The sequence below is a fragment of the Leptonotus elevatus genome, chromosome 15 (genome assembly GCF_054856555.1).
Source record: "Leptonotus elevatus isolate MCC_2025b chromosome 15, RoL_Lele_1.0, whole genome shotgun sequence".
Taxonomy (NCBI): domain Eukaryota; kingdom Metazoa; phylum Chordata; class Actinopteri; order Syngnathiformes; family Syngnathidae; genus Leptonotus; species Leptonotus elevatus.
Window position 1 is genome coordinate 19,442,187 of NC_141253.1, and position 24,681 is coordinate 19,466,867.

Genomic DNA, 24,681 nt, shown 5'->3' on the forward strand with positions numbered 1-24,681 from the left:
ATTTGTCCCTATACAATCAATCTCTTTATCTACAGTAAATTGTTACTTACGGGAAGGGATTACTGAGAATCCTAACAAACTACCGACGGAATCGGTATCTACATGCTCGTATGAAAGTAATAACCTTTCACCGCAGCAGGAGCACTGAACAGAAAGGATGGGGAGGGGTGCTTACATTAAGAGACTGGGTTGTGGTTGCGGCAAGATAGATGCGGATGGTGCAGCGAAGATGCGCAGCAATCCGCAAGAGACCCGTCTAACCTTGTAAAGGGAGCGAAGGGGAAAAGCAAAACGCCTATTTAAAAACAAACAAAGACGTGCTTGCATTTTTGCTGATGCGTGATTTTGTCAACCCCTCGTATTAAAAAATGGATACACTCAGAGCGGGTCTCCGGACTGATGTGGTAAGATACGAAGCATTGGATTCCCTGAATGATGTTGACATCCAGTCGCGATTGATGTGCGTGGAAATACGGTATTATGCATGTACTCTTCTAGCAACACTGCGCAGTAGCCTAAATGTTTAACACTGATATTCATTTGAGTTTTACATGGCATCCGCGCAGCGTTTAACCTATTATGCATGCCCGCACAATGCGTATTTCGATCTAAAGATTTAGTCAAAATCAGTTCGACAATTTGGAGCTTGCAAAATGTCTCATTTTGTGGGGATGTTGCAGCTGGGGCGCTGTTGCTGCAACTATTCGGTGTAATCACGTTGGTTGAAATATTTCATCCTTTCACACATGACATCATCCTCTTCAAAATTCTATGGGCAGTGTGGCTCCCCATGCAGCAGATATGCATGAATTCAATCAGATCTTCTGACTGCTGTCTTTATTCGGATTGGATGTGCTTAAGAAGTACATCACGTGCCTTCAGTACATTATATATATATATATATATATATATATATATATATATATATATATATATATATATATATATATATATATATATATATATATATGCCAGCTATTACCATGTCTATTTGGGCTGCAGTGCACCAAGCAACAGATGCCATCCATAGCTACATACAATTCCATGGTTTGCCCCACTATCAGGGGCAGGTGCTCAAAGTACAAAAAAAAAGGGGGCACATGTGTAACTGATGGTGTTCCTGTATGGGGAGAGATTTGTTTAAAAAATATTCACACAAATAAATTTGTGATTTTCACGTGTTTTTCAGTTCCACAAACATTTTCTTGATTTTCACGTGTTTTTCAGATCCACAAACAATTTCTTGATTTTAACATGTTTTTTTCAGATCCACAAATATATCTGTGATTTTCAAGTCTTTTTAAATTTTGTGTGTGCATTTTCCATGACTTTTGCTTGCGAGTTGTCGAAAGTGCGTTTGTGGATCATTGTGCACGCGCATTCATTTTTTAGACAAACTGTTTCGAGATATTCACACACAGACAAGCGCTCAGATATTCACGTGTCTAAGGCCCATTCCTCCGCCGTCCACAAGGAGTCAGTGTTACTGTCTCCATTGAACGAGCCGTTTCTGTTTCTTGTTTAAAATTGGACATTAAAAAACAGAAATCGAGTCTTTATCTGACCTTCTATTATGTGTTTATTTTGCACAAGTCAGGAAACAAAATGCAATCTTAGTGTGTTTCCCTTGAGCTTGTTTTGCTTTCACTCGACAGACACTCTTCATCTGCTGTTACATTTTCTTCTTCTACACCACTTAAGCAGCAGTGGCCAAAGAAGAAGAGTGTCTTTCGAGTGAAGCTAAAACAAACTCGAGAGAAACAAATTAAGATTGCATTTTGTTTCCCGAATTTTGTAAGATTAACACATAATAGAAGATCAGATAAAGACTCGATTTCTGTTTTTTAATGTCCAATTTTAAACAAGAAACAGAAACGGCTCGTTCAATGGAGACAGTAACACTGACTCCTTGTGGACGGCGGAGGAATGGGCCTTAGACACGTGAATATCTGAGCGCTTGTCTGTGTGTGAATATCTCGAAACAGTTTGTCTAAAAAATGAATGCGCGTGCACAATGATCCACAAACGCACTTTCGACAACTCGCAAGCAAAAGTCATGGAAAATGCACACACAAAATTTAAAAAGACTTGAAAATCACGGATATATTTGTGGATCTGAAAAAAAATTAAGATTGCATTTTGTTTCCCGAATTTTGTAAGATTAACACATAATAGAAGATCAGATAATGGCTCGATTTCCGTTTTTCAATTTCCATTTTTAAATGAGAAACGGGAGACGGCTCGTTGCTCTTTGGCAGCTGCACTGATCTGTATATAATGCTAAATAGCCAATAGGCCAAGACTTTTGAAGTCGCGAGGCTGCCGTTACTCCTCCCAAGATTGGCAGGATTTATGATGTTTTAAATTTGTTCAATTTAAACAAGAGGACTTGAGACATTATACAACTTGCCTTAAATATATGTATAAATTACAGTCCTAATGATGTTTACAGGAGGAAACTATATGTTTTTAATTAAAGAATTATAACTGTAATTCAAGATGCCTCTGCCCAAATCTAATATTTGGCTCTAATGAACTGGGCGATAAAAGAAAAAGGGGGTCTTCAAAGCAGCACATACCGTGCCGTTTACTTGTTAAAAAATAGTGACCACCCTGCCACAAGCTACAGTTATATACAGATCACTGGGCCGCTGCTGCTTTATTGGCGTAGAAGAAGAAAATTTAACAGTAGAAGAAGAGTGTCTTTCGAGTGAAAGCAAAACAAGCTCAAGGGGAACAAACTAAGGTCGCATTTTGTTTCCTGACTTGTGCAAAATAAACACATAATGGAAGGTCAGATAAAAACTCAATTTCTGTTTTTCGATGTCCAATTTTGAACGAGAAACAGAAACGGCTCATTCCCGTTTAATGGAGACAGGAACACTGCCTCCCCGTGGACGGCGGAGGAACGGGCCTTAGACACATGTGAATATCTTAGCGCGCGTGTGTGTGTGAATATCTCGAAACAGCGTGATGTTTGTCTAAAAAATAAATGCGCGTGCACAACGATCCACAAACACACTTTCGACAACTCGCAAGCAAAAGTCATGGAAAATGCACCAAGACGTGAAAATCGCGGATTTATTTATGAATCTGAAAAACGTGAAAATCAAGAAAAAATTTGCGGATCTGAAAAACACGTGAAAATCAAAAAAATATTTGCATGAATATTTTTGAGACAAATCTCTCCCCATATTTCTGCACTGTCCAGTGTCCACTCACTTGGGGTTCAAATCCATGCCACCACCTCGTCACTGGCTTGGTAACAGAGCGCTCAGACTGCTGAGCTGTAAGTCAGAAAAAGCCCAGAACCCTCTGAAAGCTCAAGAGTGAGGTTTTACAAATTTACAATTGCATGGGCAGCAGGAGGATTTTGTTATAACTACAAACAAATAATGAGAGTTCATTGTCTTGCTAAAAACAAAAACAGAAAGATTTTTCAATTCAGCTATGGTTTGAGTACATGCCACAAGACTTAACTAGTTTAAGAAAAAAGTTACAAACATCTACTGAAAGTTGCTTCTTCTATCTTTCACTTTGAGCAGGAATTTAGAACACGCAACACTATAAATGTACAATAAAACATGAAACTGATTATGTGAACTATGATGAGCAGATGGCTTCAATTCTATGTTTGCCTTGCTGAGTTGTAGATCCGACTTCAGGAAAAGGGTTGATTAAAATTCTGATTCCTTCTCAATTTCCGAATGTTTTTGTGTACCTTAAATGGTAACTCAAAAGGAAATGACCTTTTTTTCCTGATAAACTGTATAAACAGGTGTCTACTAGTGTTGTCTACATGTCCTGGTCGTTATTTTGACATTTTAGTGCATGTTGGTTGAAAGTTTGAATTTGGGGCAAAAAACGTGTGTTTGGTGCCATTTTATGGTTAAACACTGAGATAAACACAGTTTGGCTGTTTGTCCTCTCATTACATGAGAAGTGGCCTACATCACCCATCGTACACGCCTCCTTAAACGCCTTCTTACCGAGTTGTCAATCACAGCCAGACCATGCCCATCCCTTTTGCAACCCAACGGTCTTCCAGGCAACACTCCCTTTGAGCGCAGATTTCAAATCTTAGTGAGGGGTGGAGCAATAGTCTGACTTCCTGTTGAGTTACTACCATTATATGCATCATCAGTAGTTAGAGCACAACATATGCTGTTCAGGCTCCATGCCGATCCCAATGGAAGAAGATCATCATTCTTCTGTGTTACTGGAGATTTTTGGTGCCTTAATAGTGGATGGGACATATTGTGGTCTTTTTGAAAGTGAGGGAACATATGTCCCCAGTGTCATCTGCGACCAAATGTCAATAACTTCATTGTAGTTACCGCATTTGCTCCCAAAAACGTATAAACACATTCTATTTTAAATATTGCTATGGTCCCAAAAATTTATTTATATGTTTTTTTATGCTAGAGCATACAGAAGCCTTTGATGCAGCTTCTGGCCTGAGGTCGCATAAAGCAATGGTAGTTATTATTTTAAAAAACGGCCAGCAGGTGGCAACAGAGTATAAGCGATCAACAAGGGCCATGTTGCAAAAAACTATTTTCCCCAGTTTTCAACATGTTTGTGAATATTGATTAAACATATCTATATTCTAATGCTAATTGCTGCAAAATGGAAACAAACACAAAGATAAACAATTTTTCCTAATGAAACTTTCTCTTTCTCACAGTAAAACACAATATTCTGTGGGCCTTGCAAAATCAGTCAAAATCCAGTAAAACAGCCTGGAGCGAGCGAAGGGGGTTGCTTCAGTGAAAATGGCTGGGAGTAAATGAGTTAATAGGCTGATTACAACTCATGTTACTACATTTCAATTTAACCTAGCACTCAGTAAACAATCTAACTCTGTGACAATATCTACAAGATTGATCTGTGTGACACCCCCCACTTGTGACATGCTTGTTTAACTAGTTGATTTCTCCAATGATTCAGAGGGATTGGCCCACGCTGTTGTCGATGACTTTTAAATACTGTGTAAGGGAAATCGGTGCAATTAATTATTAAATTAATAATTGTTATTATTAAATTAATAATTGTTATTATTAAATTAATAATCAATTGACTCATTAATTGAAGGAGACTCAAATGTAATATTAAAATTTATTTTGAATCAGAACCTCGGAGCACCACATCTGTTTTTGATAGTTTTATCAGGACAAAAGATGAGAACCTCGTTGAATCAGCCATTAAAATGAAGGCTGTACCCTTTTTACGATTTGTGAGTTCTTTGGTCAGCTTAAGAGGTTTACTATAAATTGATGAAACACACACAGAGTAAGCAATCAGGTTTTGATTTCGTGCACGTTTATTTTCTAACCTATGTAGCGTCTGGCTTCTGTTCGATTTGTGCTGAGAAACACATTATGGTATTTGCGACTTTTATTGGTTGTTATGTCCATTTATATAAATTGTTTGTGAATGACGTTAGAGGCGATCACCAGTTTGTCTGTTTTTTGGAACATGTGCCCGAGACGCGGCGCTAGCTTGCAGCTCGGCTAAAAACATGCGCTAGTAACGACTCAGTGAGCCGTCACATTATTGTGGTGGACGGGTATGTGTGTCCCAATGATCCTAGGAGCTAAATTTTCTGAGGCTTTATGCCCCTGGTAGAGTCACCCATGGCAGGTCCTAGGTGAGGGACCAGACAAAGTACGGCTCTAGACTCTTTCTGATGAAAAACCCTATTGGGGCATGTATTCCATTGCCCGGCGAGCGTCTGGTGGCCAAGCCTATTCCCATGGAGCCCGACGGGGCACAGCACCAAAAGCCAAAGGCCCCCTTGCCATGGGCTCACCACCTTTAGGAGGGGCCAAAGGGATTAGGTGCACAGTGAGCTGGGTGGCGGCCAAAGGCGGAGACCTTGGCAGTCTGATCCCCGGCTACAGAAGCTAGGAAATGGAATGTGACCTCTCTGGCGGGGATAGGCAGATAAATTCTAACTAGATATAGTTGGACTCGCCTCTACCCACAGCTTGGGTTCTGGTACCAGTCCTCTCAAGAAGGGTTGGACTCTTTTCCACAATGGAGTTGCCCACGGTGAGAGGCGCAAAGCAGGTGTGGGCATACTTATTGCCCCCCGTCTTGGCACCTGTACGTTGGGGGTTTGCCCCAGTAGACAAAAGGGTAGCCTTCGGGTGCGGGTCCTGACTGTGGTTTGTGCTTATGCACCAAACAACAGCTTAGAATACCCACCCTTTCTGGAGTCCTTGCAGGGTGTGCTGGAGCGCGTTCCCCTCTGGGGACTACCTCGTTCTGCTGGAGGACTTCAACACTCACATGGACAATGACAGTGAGACCTAGAGAGGCGTGTTTGGGAATTACGGCGCCCCTGTTCAGACCCGAGTGGTGTTTTGTTATTGGACCTATTCGATTGTCCATAACAAACACCATGTTCAAGCATAAGGGTGACCATATGTGCACTTGGCACCAGGACACCCTGGGCTGCAGTTCGATGATCGACTTGTGGTCTGTGATCATGTCATCGGATTTGCGGTGGCATATTTTGGACACTCGAGTGAAGAGATGGGCAGAGCTCTCAACTGATCACCACTTGGAGGCGTGTTGGCTCCAATGGTGGTCCGACCTGGCTTACCAAACGTATTGTGAGGGTCTGCTGGGAACATCTGGCAGAATCCCAAGTCTGAAAGAGTTTCAACACCCACCTCCGGCAACAGGGACATCGAGTCCGAGTGGACCAAGTTGCGCCTCCATTGCTGAGGTGGCTGATCGGAGCTGTGGCCTTCAGCTGTGGCCTTCAGCTGTGGCCTTCAGGTGCCTTCCAACTGTAGAGGGACACTTCTCAGCCTCCCTAGTAAGGTCTATTCAGAGGTGCTGGAGAGAAGGGTCCGTCGGGTAGTCGAATCTCGGATTCAGGAGGAGCAGTGTGGTTTCATCCCGGTCGTGGAACAGTGGCCTAGCTCTACACCATTGGCAGGGTTCTTGAAGGTGCATGGGAGTTCGCCCAACCATTTTACATGTGTTTTGTGGACTTGGAGAAGGCGTTTGACCGTGTCCCTCGGGGAGTCCTGTCGAGAGTGCTTCGGGAGTATGGGGTACCAAGCCCCCAGATATGGGCTGTTCGATCCTTGTACGATCGATGTCAGAGTTTGGTCCGCATTGCCAGCAGTAAGTCGGATTTGTTTCCGTTGAAGGTTGGACTCCGCCAAGATTGCCCTTTATCACAGATTCTGTTCATAACCTTTATGGACAGAATTTCTAGGTTCAGCCAAAGCGTGGAGGGTGTATGGTTTGGTGGCCTCAGCATTGCATCTCTGCTTTTTACAGATGTGGTGAGAGTGCCCCCTCCGAATCCTGGCCCAAGTGGAGGAGTTCAAGTATCTTGGGGTATTTTTTAATAGGTTGTGGTGAGGAACCAGTTGTGGTGTCTCGGGCATCTAGTTCTGAGGCCTGTACGCCTCCTTGAAGAGGTGTTCTGGGCATGTCCCACCGGCATGAGGCCCCAGGGACGACCCAGGGCACGCTGGAGGGACTATGTATTTGGGCTATCTTGGGAACGCCTTGGGATCCTGCCAGAGGAGCTGGTTGATGTGGCTGGGGAGAGGGAAGTCTGGGCTTCCCTGCTAAAGCTGCTGCCCCCGCGACCCGACCCCGGATAAGCGGTAGATAATGGATGGATAGATGGATAGTTACGACATACATTTTTATAAACTTAGACTAAAATTTTATTTTTTATACTGCTAAGAAATGAAAATAGAGACCTTTAAGGGGTTTATTTTTTTGAGAAATCTCAAAATTGACATTGTGGTCCAAATCATGTATTTTTGCTATTTACTCAAAACTAATCATACGCCTAATTTTTTGAAAACACATCACACATAACGTGTTTTGCGACAGCTACGACTAATAATAATTATAGTCATTTTAGGAAAATAAACTTAATTACAGGAAGATTTTAAAGGCTAGTGCCTAAAACATCAATTCAAACATCACTGATCACATGGTTTTCATTTATGCTGCGCACATCTTTATTTAAGTTCATTTTGAATGATATCCAACACTAGTTAAACAACATTTCTAAGGTACACAATTTCAGTCCGTTTTGAATGAATCGTAAAAATGTTAGTTAAAGAGCTAAATCGGTCACTAGGTCAGTACAATACAGTATATAAAAGAGACTTTCCATCTCACCTCCTTCAGTCACGATATGATTTATTTCAGGTCAATGAGCATTTTGAGAGAGTGGTGTTTTTATGGTGCATTGAGAGTATTTTCTGATGGGATGAACACAGTGGTGCACTGCAGTGTTGTACCATTGGCACTGAACACCGAACTATATATATATATATATATATATATATATTTGTTGTTTTTATTTCCATTTATGTATTTTTTTGCATTTATTATTATTATTTTTTATATATATTATATATTATTTTATATATATTTTTGCATTCTTGGTCCTCCATACTCTGCTATGCGTCTGTCAGAAAGTATGTTTTCACTTGCCAACCGGCCGCCCCCGACATGGGACGGACCAGGCCCATCTGGGCTGGCCCAAAACACTGACGGAAGCCGGATGATGGCCAATACATCCGCACCACTACATTCAAGTGGAATTCTGCTTGTATATTTATTGCAAAGTTTGAAGTCAGTAACGGCAATATTTTTTTTTCATGCGATGAGAGTCACGTGCTAATGCTGCACATTGACGCCGATAACGGCCCAGCTCTAACATAAATGTGATGCGTTTTTACAAAGTCAGGCTTATGTTTCCAAAAATGAAAATTTAGATATTCATATTCTACACTTAATTCCCTTTCAAATTACATAAGTTAGAGCAATTTTAATGTTGGCAGGTCAAAATTCATTATTTTGAGAGAAACGTGTTAAAAGTTTTTGGCACGTACTTCTTTCAAATGTCCATATCAACCAGTACCTTAGGAAAAATATATGGATACGAAACTTTCAGGGAGTGTTGAAAGACCAGTGGAAAGTAAAGTCCAATAGCAGGTAAGGACATCACCCGAAATTTGAATCCTTTCAAATGTGAGGAAGTTTGACATCAAGTGATGAAATCGGGTAAAAGTCTTGATTTTGGTATCAACCACAAAACAACTTTGAAGATCCCATTAAGCTTACAATTCATCTCCTGAGGCATTAGTTGCCAGTTTGCTTGCCTTTTTGCAACTTGTGTTTGTATGTTTTGTTTTGTTTTTTACCCCAATGGGAAACTTGATTTCAGAATTTTGTGTCAATTATGTCACAATGACCGGCTGGTTGTGGACCAAAGTGCAGGGAAACAGAGCAAAGAGGCAGAGATGCTCAAAAAAGGTTGTTTAATCAAACAAAAACAAAAATGCAAACCAGGTAACAGTTATAAAAAAAAAACATGAAATCAACAAAGTCCAAAACAAGCGCAAACAAATACTGGGAACAAACTAGACTTAACTTAAAACTAGGAACAAAGGGTGACCATGACAAGGGGATGACAATAGCAATGACTCGACAAGGACTGAAGGAAATCAGTTAACTAAATACACATAGTAACAAGACAATGAGAGACACAAGAACAAGACACACGTGGCTTGGGGAGATGACTGGGTGACACCAGGGACTGGGATGGCAAGCACAGGATTTGAAAAACTTGACGAGAGATTTACAAATGGAGACACACAAGGAAAACATGACCAATAAACCAAACCAAAACACAGACCATGACAAATTAAAAGATGATCTGCCATTTGCTGTGGCCTGTGACAAATATGTTGATTAATTAATAGACATTCTATCTCGAATTGGCCACATAAATAAAATAAGAATGATTTGATGGTTCAGTTCAACACTTTTTTTTTATTTTATTCAACGTAATATTTTAGGAACACTTAGCCCTCTAATACTATCCAGTATTACAAGTCAATATGCGCTCTAGCTGTGCATTAGGGTGGAGAGTTTTGGAAAGACCATTGCGATGACGGGATCATCTTTTCATCTTAAAGTATATTTCAGAGCTCATATTTGATTTTAATTCCATCCCACTTAAAGGTATTAGAGAGGATTTTACTACAAATTAAGTTGTCTGATTCACTTTAAAATCGCTTTATCAACCTGTAACAGACTTGTACTTATGGTGAACAAAAATATACTGTATATATATATATTCTTCATAAACTGTGGACATCGCGGGGAATGTTAGATTCCAGGCAATCAATAACGAAGGTGCTTCGTTGTTGATTGGCACCTGGCTTCACACTTCTTGCGTATGTTTCCTGAGTACGTAGCTTGCGTAGGCTTCTTATGTAACAGTGTTTACCAGCGCTGCAGCGCCGTAGCTTCTTCCTACTGTAGCTAGCTCCTGACGTGTGTTCAAAGTTAACCAACAATGGCAGAGAAGGATACAGGAACACCAAGCTGATTGTTTTTGAAGTTGCTGAACAGAGGAGACAAGGATTGAAAGAGCGAAACCAAACAAAAGTCATTTTGGGCGAGTCACTGATCTGAATGTATTACTGAATAGCGGATAGGCCAAGACTTTTGAAGCCACGAGGCCGCCATATTACTCCTCCCAAGAAAATGTTCTCGGCATACAATCCTATACATAACGTCCTCTTGTTTTTTTATTAAACTTGTTAAAAAATAGTGACCACCCCGCCACAAACCTCGCCCCTATATTATAAGCGCCTACGAGCTGTTTATGTCTAATCTGTACGTATACATATAGTTTATACCAGGGGTGTCAAACTCATTGTTGTGACGCGACACAGATCGTGTGAATCCTTATCAGCAAAATGATAAGGCTACCTTGTTTTCTTTGATTTCTTGTTTATTTTTATTCCTGGTACCAATAAAGACGCATCATGTGATTAATAGAAAGGAATGCCTAAAAGCCCAGTTTGTTTTGGTCATTACATGCCAAAATAACCTAAGTGATTTTGGTTATGATCAAGAAAACCTGCATGGATAATGGCTTGATATCAGCTCTTAATTTATGAGCTATTTTCATTGTCATCATTATATTTGTCAAAACATGGAACCTAGCAAATGAGAGATTACAGTCTTTTCTTTCATCAGGAAAAAAGTATATGTGACAGCGTGGTCAATGGCAAGGACCCAGATGCAGAATCGTGAACAAAGGTTTATTAAACACAAACAAAAAAATCACCTTCTCAGGGAAAAACTCTTCTTGCAAAATGTCAAAAACACAAAATCACCACAAGGGAAAAATCAACATAAATCTCAACTCGAGAAACAGGCTGGAGATCAACTGGAAAGCAAGGTTGATTGATCTTGGGGCAAAAATCGTCTGGCACAGGTGGAGCGTTTGGAGCTGGCTAAAGAAGCCGGCTGATTGCTGATGTCCTGCAGGTGTGCAGAACGAGCCCTGCTCTCCAGCAGCTCTGCCCAGCCCTCTCACACTGCCCTGGTGAATAGAGAAGGGTGTTGGTCAATATGGCAATCAAAATAGACACAATTCACAACCACAACAGTATATTTGTATCTGTTTCCGTTTTGCAGCAATTAGCATTAGAATATAGCTACGTTTCATGATTATTCACAAACCTGTTGAAAACACTGGAGGGAAAAAGCTTGTTGTAACATGGCCCTGGTTGATCGCTTATACTGCCACCCTGCTGGCTGTTTTTTGTTATAACTACTATTGCTTTAAGCGACCTCCTTAGGTCAGAGTCTGCATCAAAGCCTTCTGTGTGCTCTAGCATAATAAAAACGTATAAATACGGTTTCGGGACCATGGCAATATTTAAAATATAATTTTTTTATAGCTTTTTGGGAGCAAATGAGTTAATTGTTGCACAAGCGAATGTCGTCATTGTTCCTGATAATGTAGATTATATCCAAAGAGATCCAAATCTTAAATTCCGGGACCTTTTTCATTAATGAGTCCATTTCTACAATTATATTAAATTGTTTGTATTCAAAGTGATGTCACACTCACGAGTGCAAAACTCATATCAGCAGCAGCTCCCACCAGAGCAGATGAATGACAGCGAGTCGGGGGGAGTGTACAACAAAAAGTTTTGAAATGAGGCAATGCTTAAGCTACGCCAACCTTTACATATTGTCCACCTATGGCATCGTTAGACCTATTTTAGGGGGCTCAAGCCCACCTAAAATGTTCTTAAGCCCTCCCTAAATGAATTGGTTTTGTGTCTATATGTATATATATATATATATATATATATATATATATATATATATATATATATATATATATATATACTAAAAAGATTTAAAAAAACTTAAATATATCGTATACAAAAAGGGAAATGAACTAAATATTTAGGCACATAACCTCATTATTCATGTAAATATAATCATAAATCTGTTGGTTTCCCTTTCCAAGTGTAAGGTTGTCCACGCTTCTCGTGTCATTATCCAATCCATTCCACTTAATCATGTCGAAAACGTCCTTATTAGTAATAATCCAGTCCATGTTTTCACTGCGTCGTCGACTGCGACCATGCTTGCAGTTGAACGTGCCTCTGTCAGCCAAGTGTTCCAAATATGCCAACTACAAGCAGTGTTGAGGAAAATAACGTGACGGATGGACTGTAATTAATTACTTACTTATATGATCAGAAATCAATTGAATTCCTTCACTTCAATAGTACTGTAGGTAGCAAGAGCCATTGTCATTGTCAAAGTTTTGTTATCCAATTCTAATCCATTCCACTTATTACTCATAATCCATTCCATGTTTTCCTGATTGTTTGCTTGCTCCTAACCTGCCGGTATTAGCGTCCATTGTCTATCACGTCATGATGGGTATAAGGAAGTTTCTGAAGAAGAAAGTAAGTCTTCACTGTCAGATCACTGTCTGTTGATAGTAACAATTAGTTCCAGCTAACAGCAGAAAGTCCCATGCTATATCGTCTAATAATTACTCTACAATGCATGTGAAGCTCCTGGCTGATATACAGATGAAGTGGGTTTTTAGAGGGAACCTTATGCTTGAATTCACACTAAAAAGTAGGAGTTAAAAGATGGTTGTCGTCAGTGGCTAATGATAATAATATAATTGACAATATGACAAAGAATTGAACAACTCTGACACATTCAAACGAGAGCTACTTTTCCCTTGTGTGGACAGGATGGTTGGTGAGCTTGAACAAAGATTTTTCAGCATAGATGCAGGTCTGCTTAAAGGCATTCCGGCATGTAGTCCTAAATCTGACAACTTCTTGAGTGAATCACACCTGAATGAACTAGCAAAGCACTATAGCATTGACTGACAATGGGTCAGAAAATAATTCACAGTCTTGCAATGATGTCAATTGAAAAAGACACACTTTAAGTAGCACTAAGGAACTTTTCAACCTTAATAAAATATTTGTATAATTCTTTTGATGAAATATCAACTTAAATTTAGTTGAATGGCCTGAGGGGGTCAATTATCATTTTTACTGGCGCTAAGCAACTGGGGAGGATGGTAGGAACACTGCCACACAAAAAAACTACAAATGTGCTGACTGCTTTATGGCATACATCAAAAGCTACCCCGAATGAAAGGACAGTCAAGGATCAACATTGGCCCGGATTTCACTGGCTGGAGTGAGCTAAAAAACGACAAAATGCGTTTGTCCTCATACGAAACGTGGTCTTCCTTCAGGCATAACATTACCGCTTTTGTCCATATGGTGTCGCCATAATCAACGTAAACTGAAAGTTCGTTAATGTTTCTTTAAGAATCTGAATCAAGGCAGAGTGATAGACCGATTTGCCACCCTTAAAAACAGACGGTATTCTTTGATGCTTACACCCAACAATTAGCTGGGGATTGCAGCTGTTGGTTTGATTTTTGTTACCTTGTTAACCCTGAAAATTATACTGGTCTATGTATAGTTTTTTTTTTTGTTAATTGAAAATGATAGACTCACTTTATGACAACACAGTTAACTTTTTTTTTGCATACAATTTTTCATACACTGTAGACAATGAGTACATATATTTTTGGTTAAATTTATAAAAATGTTTCATGTGTTTGTGTACCATATTAAAATACTGACTGAAATAACGCTTCAAGTCTAATGATGACTTTAATGTATACACAGTATTGTATTCCTTTCATATATGTATATCTGTGCATCTCCTAGGGGCTAAGCCCCCCCTTTCCATGAAACATAGTGACGCCCCTGTCGTCCACAACAACTGATCATAAATGTTGTTTCAATGTCATATAACAGGTACTACGTTGCGGTGTTAATTCAATGTTTATCAATGAGAAATCAATATCAACCATTCCGATAAAATACTAACATTGACTCAATGACCTCTTGCTGTAGTGATAGCCTTAAGTTTGCTTATCTTTCTAACATGTCTAACTAGTATTGGTTGAGGAATTCCACAGACACATTACATTATACATTACAAAAACTATTTTTCTATAAATCAGTCAAAAGTTTGTGGTAAAGAGCTGCATTGTTACTTATGTGTTTTTTTTTTATCTTCTAGGCAACATCAACAACCATTGAGCTTAATGGAGAAAAGTAAAGGAGTCCTTTTAAGATGACACTCACAGGACCACCTGACTTATTGGTGTCAAGTGTGCATCGTGACATAAAAGTTACCCCCATTTCTTCACTCTCCAAATCCTTGCAACTCTACAAAGAATGTAATCCTTTAAATTGCAGCACACTGGAAGACATTAAAAGCAAGGACAATACGCAGCACTGCCGTATCTTTGAATATAACTCACTGGAGAACCCAAGACATCATAAATACTCAATGCATTCCCCACACAAGAAGAAGATTGACAGGCATAGAGCTAACCCAGATATTGTCTGGAATGCCCTGGGTCACCATCAGAGGTACCGCTTTTCTGCTCCAGACATTTTCAACTATCGGTTAACATCTCAACCAATTGATGCAAGTATAAACAGTGAGCCTGCTGTCCCAGAGCAAAAACGAAGAGCTCGGTCAAAAAGTGCACCTCGAGTCCAAACTAGTCTCACTCCTATATCATTTGAGTCCTCATCCTCAGAGAGGAAGGGAAGAGAGTCCCGATGGACTGTTGGAGAATCTCACTGGAGAGCTGATATGTCCCCGCGTAAGGAGTCCTCTTATGCAGTAAATAGAGCTAATTTACATGGACTTCAACCTCAAATAAGTTGTAACAAAAGATATTCACCCCATTATTCATCTACTACTTATGAGGAGGCATTGCTAGACAAACCAGCAACCAGCCCTCATGTCAGATGCCGGGTAGACATTAAACCAAATGATTCAGGATTACATCACACTGGAAAGAAACAACATACTCCTCAAATGGACAACCCCTGGCAAAAACACCACAATTGGGGAAGTAGGAGCCTGACTGTGCCCCGCCATTTCTCCTATTCTAGAGCACCAACGCCCACTGATTCATTGGGTACAGAAAGTCGGCAAGCCTCTGAAAACTCCTACAGTCTGCCAAATAAGTACAAACACCAAATGGAAGTTCCTTTTGAAGGGATGCTTTCTTCTGGATATGAAATGGAAAGCAGAACACATTCCAGTCCTAACATGCCAATTCAGATGTTTTGTGAAGATGATCCTGGTAGATATGTTGCCACTGCTCCTCCTCAGCCAAGTTCTTATTTTCATGATCAACGTAACACAGGACAAACCTCCAAAGTGCAATATGTACATGATCAAAGAGGTACAATGGTGCATGCTATGGGTACAAGGGCTTATTACAATGAAATGGAGCACTATCCATACACTTTACAGGCAGGGTATCCAAAATCCTTTACAGCAAATGAGCCAGGGCCATATATTATGCAACCACAACCAACAAGAATATTTTATGGGGACGATCCAAGGTCTTATCAAATTCAGACTGCCCCCCCAAGATTTTATTATTCACGTGACATGCATACCATGCTACCACAGCACCATATCCCAGCAAGGGCCCATTATACAAACAGCCCAAAAAATGTGAAAATCATTCAGGCACACACAGATGACTGGTTTAGTTCATATGCATCTGGATATTCCTCTAATCCGGTAACTTACGTGTCCCAAGTCACTCCAACCAGAGTACAAGATGCTCTATTAATGCCTTGGTATTCTAACCCTTCTGCAGAACCACAAAGAATTGGCACAGATTCTAAGTCATACTCAAGATCATTGGATGATATTCTTAACTCGCATACAGAGAGGGAACAACCCCCTTCTGTTCAACGGCATCAGAGCTATAATGATCTGGATCCAAGGAAACCTGCAGTAGCCTCAGATGACAAACCGCAACCAGTGGTAGTCAATCTTTCCACTTCACCAAGACGTTATGCAGCTTTGTCTATGTCTGATAACTCCTTGATTGACCAAAGCCCTCCGCCCACATCAAAGAACACAACTAACAAACAGTGGTTAGTAACACCTGAGATTACAATCACTGATAATGACTTTCGGACTGGGAATCTTAGGAAGGCTGAAGTAAAGTCTGACAGTTGGGATATTCTGGACTCTAGAGGCACTGAAGGTCAGCATGACATTAAAGTCTCAACCAAAGAAAAGCCACATGACAACTCTCTTCAGCAGAGTCTTGAACAACTTGATGAGCTGCTGGCTGATCTTGTGACTGACTACAAACCACCCAGTCGAAGGGCCAGTGAGGACATACTAGATCAGCTGAAGAAACTAATTGATGAGGAAGAGGCAGTATCACTGTCAAGAAAGAGCTCGGAGACTGTTGCAGAAGAACCACCACCTCTTGACAAGCAACCAACCTCAATAAGATTAAATCCTGATTCATTTCAAGATATGGATGGGGCAAGTGATGCAATGAAGGGTGCGGATGAGTGCTCGCCAGATCAGAGCCCAGATGAGGATGATACAATGATGTGTTCGAACAACAAATGCCGGAGAACCGAAACTCTGTTCAATGCTTGCCTTTACTTTAAATCCTGCCACAGCTGCTACACCTATTACTGTTCTCGCAATTGTCGAAGAGAAGACTGGGACATTCATAAAGAGAGTTGTGTTTATGGTAGAATTGGCAGCTCATGTCGACATATCATCAAACATTGTCGTGAGACTATAGAAGTCCACAAAGCCTTCTCCCGTCTTGCCAAAGTTGGTTATCTGTCTCGAGGTAGAGGTGTACTCTTCCTTGGTTTCCCAAACACTGTGTCTTCCAATAACTTTGTACAGGCAGGCCTGGATAGTCTACCCATGTCACCTACATACTTGTCTTTAAGAGAGCTTGAAAGCTTCAAAGACAACCTTGGAGAGTACTGTAAAGAATTGCAAGAGGCTGGAAAAGAATATGACCCAAATGAATGTTTTATCTTGAATGTATCCATTGCTGTTGGTGAGCAGCAGCCTGATGGGCCTTCACCGAGGAACCAAGCTCCAGCAGTCAGAAAATATGCAAAGGTTGCTCTGGCTTCTTTTAGCCCTGACAGAAAGATCCACATGAAACAGGGTGAGATGGAAACCCTAATCCTAACTCCACCGCCAGGAACAACAGATATTGACAAAGCCGGGGAAGAAGGCAGGAAGGCCAGAGAAATCTGCTTTATCAATATACAACGAGAGTTAAGGATTCGAGGAGTATTTTTGCGCCATGAATACCCACAAGTGTATCAGCAGCTCTGTGAGTTTGTAGAAAATAACCTAAGATTCACCCCCACCACTATTTATCCAACTGATAAGAGAACAGGTAAACAGTTTATGTGCATGATTATGGCTGCCTCTGAGCCAAGGACATTGGACTGGGTAGGGACTCCGCATCTCCTTGATGACATCATTTAAATGCATATATGTATTTGGAGCACACAAACTATACTGAGCTTTTATTTAGTTTGTTATTTATTTTGTCAGTCTAATTTTTTAACAGAATATTGTACAGTACATTATTTTTTAACATACAGAACATAGTTTTTATCCAAATGATTTATCTGTATATTGGCTGCTTACTGTTACATATACAACATACTTCCTTCACAAGGAATGTACCAATTTTTAATAATTTATTAGAGAGAAAATATTCATTATTGACTTCAAAAGCAAATTCTATGCAAAGCTGATTTTTGGGTTAATGACCACATTTTATACACACACACCAATTTTATTGCAGTGTAGTTGATAAAAGGATTATTTATTCCAAAGGGATTGGGATAGGAAAGGCTAAAGCTGATCTTGAACGACCTCAGGAGAGGTTGATGGTTTAATAGAGGAACAGAGAACATTATATTATATTATATTATATTATATTATATTATATTATATTATATTATATTATATTATATTATATTATATTATATTATATTGCTATTTTCTATGCCACTTGTCGTCACTGGGGTCAGGGGTGACCTGGAGTCTATCCAAGCTGACATTGGGCACACCCTGGACTGGTCACCAGCCAATCGCAGGGCACATAAACAAACAACCATTTACAGTGTAAAGATTTTGAATTTAAAATTTTACACTCACACCTATGGACAATTTAAAATCTTTAACTAACCTGCCATCCATGTTTTTTGACAGTAGGAGTAAGCCTAAGCACTAACCACACCTTTTCACCAATTTACCATTTACAAATAAACAAATAATTGGATTAGGCAGCGTCAGTTCAGTTTACATTTAGTGGCAATGTGAATAGGAATGGTTGTCTAAGTCATTGGGAATGTGTGTGCCCTGCTAGTTGACTGACTGTCAGTCTAGATTGTAGTTAGCCTTTCACTAAAGTAATATTTAAGTACAGTATGTGTTCCCTATGCTGTTTGTTGCTCATATAATATTCTCCCGTGTTTTAATAGTTTTATTGAAGCAATGTTGGCTACCTTTGCAATGAATACATATGTTGACGTTTCAAAAGTGAAGATAATTTACCTACTTCTAAAGACGTAATAATTCCAATGCCCTCACATGACAGTATGAAAAAGTAGCAGGAATAATTGTCATAACAAAAGTGACAGAGATGTGCCATAATAGATAGGCTACTATATGTACAACATTAAATTTTCAGTGTTCAATGGTATTTTTTGGGCCATATGTTTATTGTGATGATTTATGTGTTTGATTTTACATTATAAAACGTGATACTGCTCCTTTGTTACATGAGTTTATTATTAAACCATTATAAGAGTGCCACCTTATTATATACACACTAGTCACTTTCTTTTATGGCTCTCAATGAAGGTGGACACTTTTTACTCTACTCCTCTCCAGTCCTTATCGTTTGCCTGCTTGTTGACTTGCTTTTGTGCAGTCTTTTTTTTCCTTAACTAACATCCGAGCTTCCCATTGCATTTTCTTCTGAAAATCAAAACCATGGTATTGGTCAGCTGGTCTCACGACACAATCAACAACATTTTCTCAACGAGAAGATCTGGGAAGGGAGAACCTGCTTGTCCAGATGAGACATTCACTTCTGGGTATTCCTTCAATTCCTGGAACAAGTAGAAGATGGTATGTCTGTCAATTCTGTCTGGGGAGGACATGGAAGATGCATTTAATATTAAAATTCGGGTAATAGGTATCCTGCTGTTTCCTGATTAATTGCAAATATCCGAAGACGGGGTCAACTTTATTGGAAATGAGTAAGGAAATTAATCTACAAAGTACTTAAAAAAAAAAATCAGAAGAGCAAGACAAGGTGAAGGCAGGCGAGCAAGGAACAGGGCGTCAAGATTAACTATAGATGCTTGCTCCATTATTCTTAAGAGTAGTAACAGAAATTAAAACTAATGGTTACATACGTACATGAATACAACAGCAATTACACTTTTATTAAAGCCAGAAAAAGATCCCACCCTTCCGTCAAGTTACCGTCACTAATCAATACTGACATTAAAATTATCGCTAAGGCCTTCGTATCGAGACTAGAAACAGTAATCTCGACAATCATTCATAGCGACCAAACAGGCTTTATTAAAGGTCGTCATTCTACTAACAATATTAGGAGACTCTTTAACCTTATTAGTATGTCACAGTGACATGATAAAAAGGCAGTTATTATATCGTTGGATGCAGAAAAAGCCTTCAACAAAGTTAACTGGTCCTTCCTCTTTGCTGTTCTAAATAAAGTTGGCTTTGGGAAGTCATTTATTCATTGGGTGTTAGTATTATATGATTCTCCTAAAGCTACAGTTACTACTAATGGGATTATATCTCAGAGTTTTATTCTACAGAGGGGCTAAAGACAGGGATGCCCATCGTACTCTTTATTATTTGCGGTATTTATTGAGCCGTTTGCATTAGCAATACGCTAGGATAGAAGGATCCAAGGAATTCACTCCGGGGTAACAGAACAAAAAATTACAATATATATGCCGATGATATTTTACTTTATTTAGAAGAACCTGCTATTTCGTTAGGGGAAGTATATAACTTAATAACTAAATTTTCCACATTTATCAGATTATTCTATTAACTGAACAAAATCAACACTTCTACCTATTACAGAAAATTCATGGAACCCTGCAAGCCAGGACCCACACTACTCTTTTCCTAAAGGTAATTTGAAATAGTTAGGCATAAAAATCTCACCTAAATTAACTGATTTATTCATTTAAACTTCACTCCACTTCTGGATAGCATTCACAGTGACCTGGAGCGCTGGAATAATCTTCCTATTTCTCTAATAGGATGAATAGCCACCATTAAAATGAAAGTTTTACCCAAAATAAATTTTTTTTTTCTCAATGATTCCATTGAAACCTACGTCTAACTGGTTCCAGTCGTTGGACTCGGCGTTACAAAATTCTACTGGAATAAAAAAAAAGAAGCAAAGATTAGTCTATCTACTCTTCAGAAAAGCAAATCCAAAGGAGGTCGAGAGGCACCAAATTTTATGCACTACTATATAGCTACCCAGCTACAATATATCATTCTATGGGCACAACCCAACGGAGATACTAACTGTTGGCTGGAACTAGAACAGAAGGATTGTAATAACCTCAGACTTTTAGATTTACTCTTTATTACAACATCGATCAAGCAATTCAATTGTTTTAAAAACCCAATGATTTCCGCCACCCTGACCGCCTGGTGGAAGGCACTAGAAATGTCAAAATCCCAATTTGAGCCCTGCGGGCTTTCTCCCATATGGCATAACCCCGACTTTCAACTTAACAATCAATAGTTTTATTTAGGTGTGTGGGAGCAGAAAGAAAATACACATCTCTACCTTCTTTTCTCAGATATATCATATGCAAACTTGCTTCAAAAATATAAAATAAAAAACGATAATTTTTTACATTATCTCCAAGTAAAAAATATGGTAAAGAAACAAATTCCAAAACTTCAGGGTAGGCTTCAACCAACTGTTTTAGCTAAGGATATTACAAAAGCTTTCTCCAACAGAAATAAAAAAAATACTCTCAAAAATATACAAGTTACTTTCATACACAGATAAAATTTACCCATCTCAAAATGGGAGACAGACCTGTCTATAGCTCCGGAATCTGACTTTGGGATTCAAGTTTGTGATAACGTATTTAAAATGACAAAACACACACATTTACAACTTATCCAATATAAAATTATTCACAGAATACATTACTCAATACATGATGAAGAAAATGGGACTTTCAGACACCCACATTTGATTTTTATCCTTTATGGTTATGCACTCAAGTTATGTATTTCTGGACTTAAGTCTTATAAAAACTTTCCGCTATCTTGGACTGTAGAATACCTTTATCTCCAAGCTTGTGTTTGCTAGGTGACCTAACAACTGACTTACCATGTAAACAATTTCAATCTACACTCGTAGCCCTTGCTATCGCCCAAAAAACAATTCTTGTTAACTGTGTTAGGGTTCAAAGGCGTGGGATGAGAACCCGAGTGCAGACACGGGAGGCAAACAGAGTCACTTGTGAATCCTTTAATTAGTAGACTGATATGAGCGGGAAAACCAAAGGGGGTCGAGTCTGGGTAGGGAGCAGACGATCCACAGGAGAGTTAGCTTCGGCAGGCTGGCAAAGGTACGGCTTCGGCAGGTGCAGGAAATCTAGACAAAAAGTGGTGATTAGAATAAAGTTCTACACAAAGGCAGGCAATAAAATGGAGGCAACTGACAGTGTGACAGTTAGAGTTGATCTGGTGCTGAAGTGAAGTCCAAGGCTGGCTTTTGTAAGCTGCTTATTGTGATTACATGCAACTGGCTCCTGCTCCAGCTGTGTCTCCTCCACCTCGCCAAGCAGTGTGATTTTCTCACGCACACATACAGGGAACAAATGGGCAGGTCTCATGGGGAGGAAGCGGGGGCCCTGACAAACTGGAAAAATAAACTCGACCAATGGTCTAACCTTCTCATAAATCAAATTTTAATGGAAAAAATCTCTACTTCGAATAAAAAACAAATATAAAAATGTATACACACATGGTCTAGGGACATATAATCTTTTAATTTAAATAACTTAGTAACTTGATTCTGCCTGTTAACGAGAGCCACCACACCGCTATAACTTATATTGCTGCTTCTGTATTTGACATTTTGTAACTAATGGTTGTGTTTTTATAGTCAGGAACCCAGTTGCTGCCAGCAGTATCGAGTAGATCACATCAAATGACACCTGGGGTGCCTGGTGGGCCTGCCGTACCCCTTTCTGCTGCGTTGGGCTGGGGGCGCTCCGGGATCCTGGATTTGCTCTCCGGCCAGTAGCCCCCGCGGGGCCCGGGGGTTGTGCCTTGGCGCTGCCAAGGCCTGGGGGGTTGTGCTTGCCCTGTCCTGGCCGGGGTCAACGGCTCCCCTCTTTGGTGGAAGTTTTTTATGCATGCCAGATCAACCACACCAGCATCTACCGAAATTCAAACACAATCTGCTTCTTGCTCTGGTCGGTGGAGGCTGATGTCTTGATGATCTTACTCAGCTTCATCTATCCTTCCTTTCTTTCTTTAGTCTTTCCTTTGGTCTCTTGGGGTCTCTCTAATTTGTTGGAATTTATATGCTTCTGGGGTTTGTAACCCCGTGTGTAGTAGGTGGTGTCTGGTCGGCGCTTAATTTCACTTTTCTCTCTTTTCTTTGATCCTTCCTCGGGTCCTTCATCGGGATTCTGAAGTATTCGGTTTAGGTGAAAGGTATGGAATTTTTAAATAGATTTCAGGTGAATTAATGAGCACAAATTCGCACGCACAAAAAAGAGAGCGAGAGCAATGATGATGACATGTTAAATCGGTAAGATTACCGAATGAACAATAATGAGCTCTCTCCCCCCCAAAAAAAAGATTAACTATAGAGATCCGGACATTGATGTCACACATCCCAAAATAGGCATTAGTGCCGCCATTTTGGCAGTATAGAAAACACGTCCGCCACTTTAAGTAAATGGAAAACGCCACACTTTAACAATAAGAGACATGTTGCATTCGAGGATGGTCGGAAGTCTGACTTTTCCGAGTTCAAACCAGGAAGTGTGTACGGGAACACCCCCTTGAACTCGGAAATTCCACTTGTGAAGTCAGAAAAAAAAAGGACCCCTGACTTCACTGACGGACTTTAATGCAGTGTTGCCAGGTGTATGAAAATTATCGTATTTGTACGATAATTTGTTCCTCTGTATGATGTACGATCAACAATCATAAAAAATGGTTGTGGCTTGTTGGTCACTATTTTTTAAGAAGTCGATTAGATTTGTCAGAGGCATCTTTTGTTGAGGAGGGCAGCAGTCTGGTTCAGAGTGGAATGGAGATTATGAGGTCTCTGTCTGCTCTCCTCGTCGAGCAAAATAATATAACTCTCTTGTCTTCCTTTCTGATTGTTGTCTATTAAATATTTCAGGTTGCCTAAACCTGACACTCTTCCACTTGGGTCCCTCCTATTCACACACAGATACTCCGTCTTGCTACGGCTAACCTTCATTCCCCTCCTCTCCAGGGCAAACCTCCACGCCTCTAGCTTCTCCTCCACCTGTTTCCTGCTCTCACTACAGATCACAATGTCATCTCTGCCACTCCAGATTTCCTTATACAAAACCACAGTTCCTCTCTGGGCACCGTCATAAGCTTTCTCCAGATCTACAAAGACACAATGCAACTCCTTCTGATCTTCTCTGTACTTATGCAAATACTGCATCTGTGTTACTCTTTTTTGGCATGAAACCATATTGCTGCTCACAAATGTTCACCTCTGCCCTCAGTCTAGCTTCAACTACTCTTTCCCATAGCTTCAATGTGTGGCTCATCAGCTTTACTCCTCTGTAGTTGCCACAACTCTGCACGTCTCCCTTGTTCTTAAAAATGGGCACCGATCAATAAGACGATGGAAAAAAAAAATCTCTTTTTCACAACCCAAAGTTGGCAAGTATGCCTTCCAGGCATGTGTTTATATAGGGTTAGGATAACCCAAATTCACCCATCCATTCTCTGAACCGCTTATCCTCACACATCTCATGTATTTCACACATCTCATGTATTTCACACATCTCATGTATTTCAATGCGAAAAGGTGCCTCATTCGAGTGCTCCCCACCCCACATATTAATGGCCATAGTTACACAGGCACACCCAACCTACGACACATTTCCCCAGAACTGAATCACTAACACAATACACACGTTCATCACAATTCATTAGTTTAAAGTATTTTGATTGTATATTTATTTTACATTGTGTGTGTGTGTGTGTGTGTGTGTGTGTGTGTGTGTGCTTTTGTTTTTGCAACATTGTGGGGCCCATACACAGGTTTTCCAGGTTTAACTACCATTGTGGGGACCGACTTGAAATTGTAGGGGCATTTTGAGGGTCAAGACTTGGTTTTGG

General features: G+C 40.0%; 2 protein-coding genes across 7 annotated transcripts in view; one reads left to right on the plus strand and one right to left on the minus strand.

Moving 5' to 3' along the window:
* minar2 (membrane integral NOTCH2 associated receptor 2) overlaps positions 1–145 on the minus strand; it is a 37,015-nt gene extending 36,870 nt beyond the window's left edge. For all 4 annotated transcript variants that reach the window (XM_086096014.1, XM_086096010.1, XM_086096009.1 and 1 more), the window contains exon 1: positions 51–145. The gene's annotated coding sequence lies outside the window, so the exon portion shown is untranslated. The remainder of the gene's footprint in view (positions 1–50) is intronic.
* Positions 98–19,135, plus strand: ajm1 (apical junction component 1 homolog). 3 transcript variants are annotated; one of them, XM_086096005.1, is made up of 2 exons: positions 98–460; positions 14,446–19,135. In XM_086096005.1, exon 2 carries the CDS (start codon positions 14,500–14,502, stop codon positions 17,725–17,727), a length of 3,228 nt encoding a protein of 1,075 aa, XP_085952131.1. In that variant the 5' UTR covers positions 98–460; positions 14,446–14,499; the 3' UTR covers positions 17,728–19,135. The 3 variants fall into 3 exon arrangements, with proteins under 3 accessions (XP_085952131.1, XP_085952130.1, XP_085952133.1); XM_086096004.1 differs by having other exon boundaries at positions 98–404; XM_086096007.1 differs by lacking the exon at positions 98–460 and adding an exon at positions 12,744–12,785.
* Positions 19,136–24,681: the final 5,546 nt, after the last annotated feature.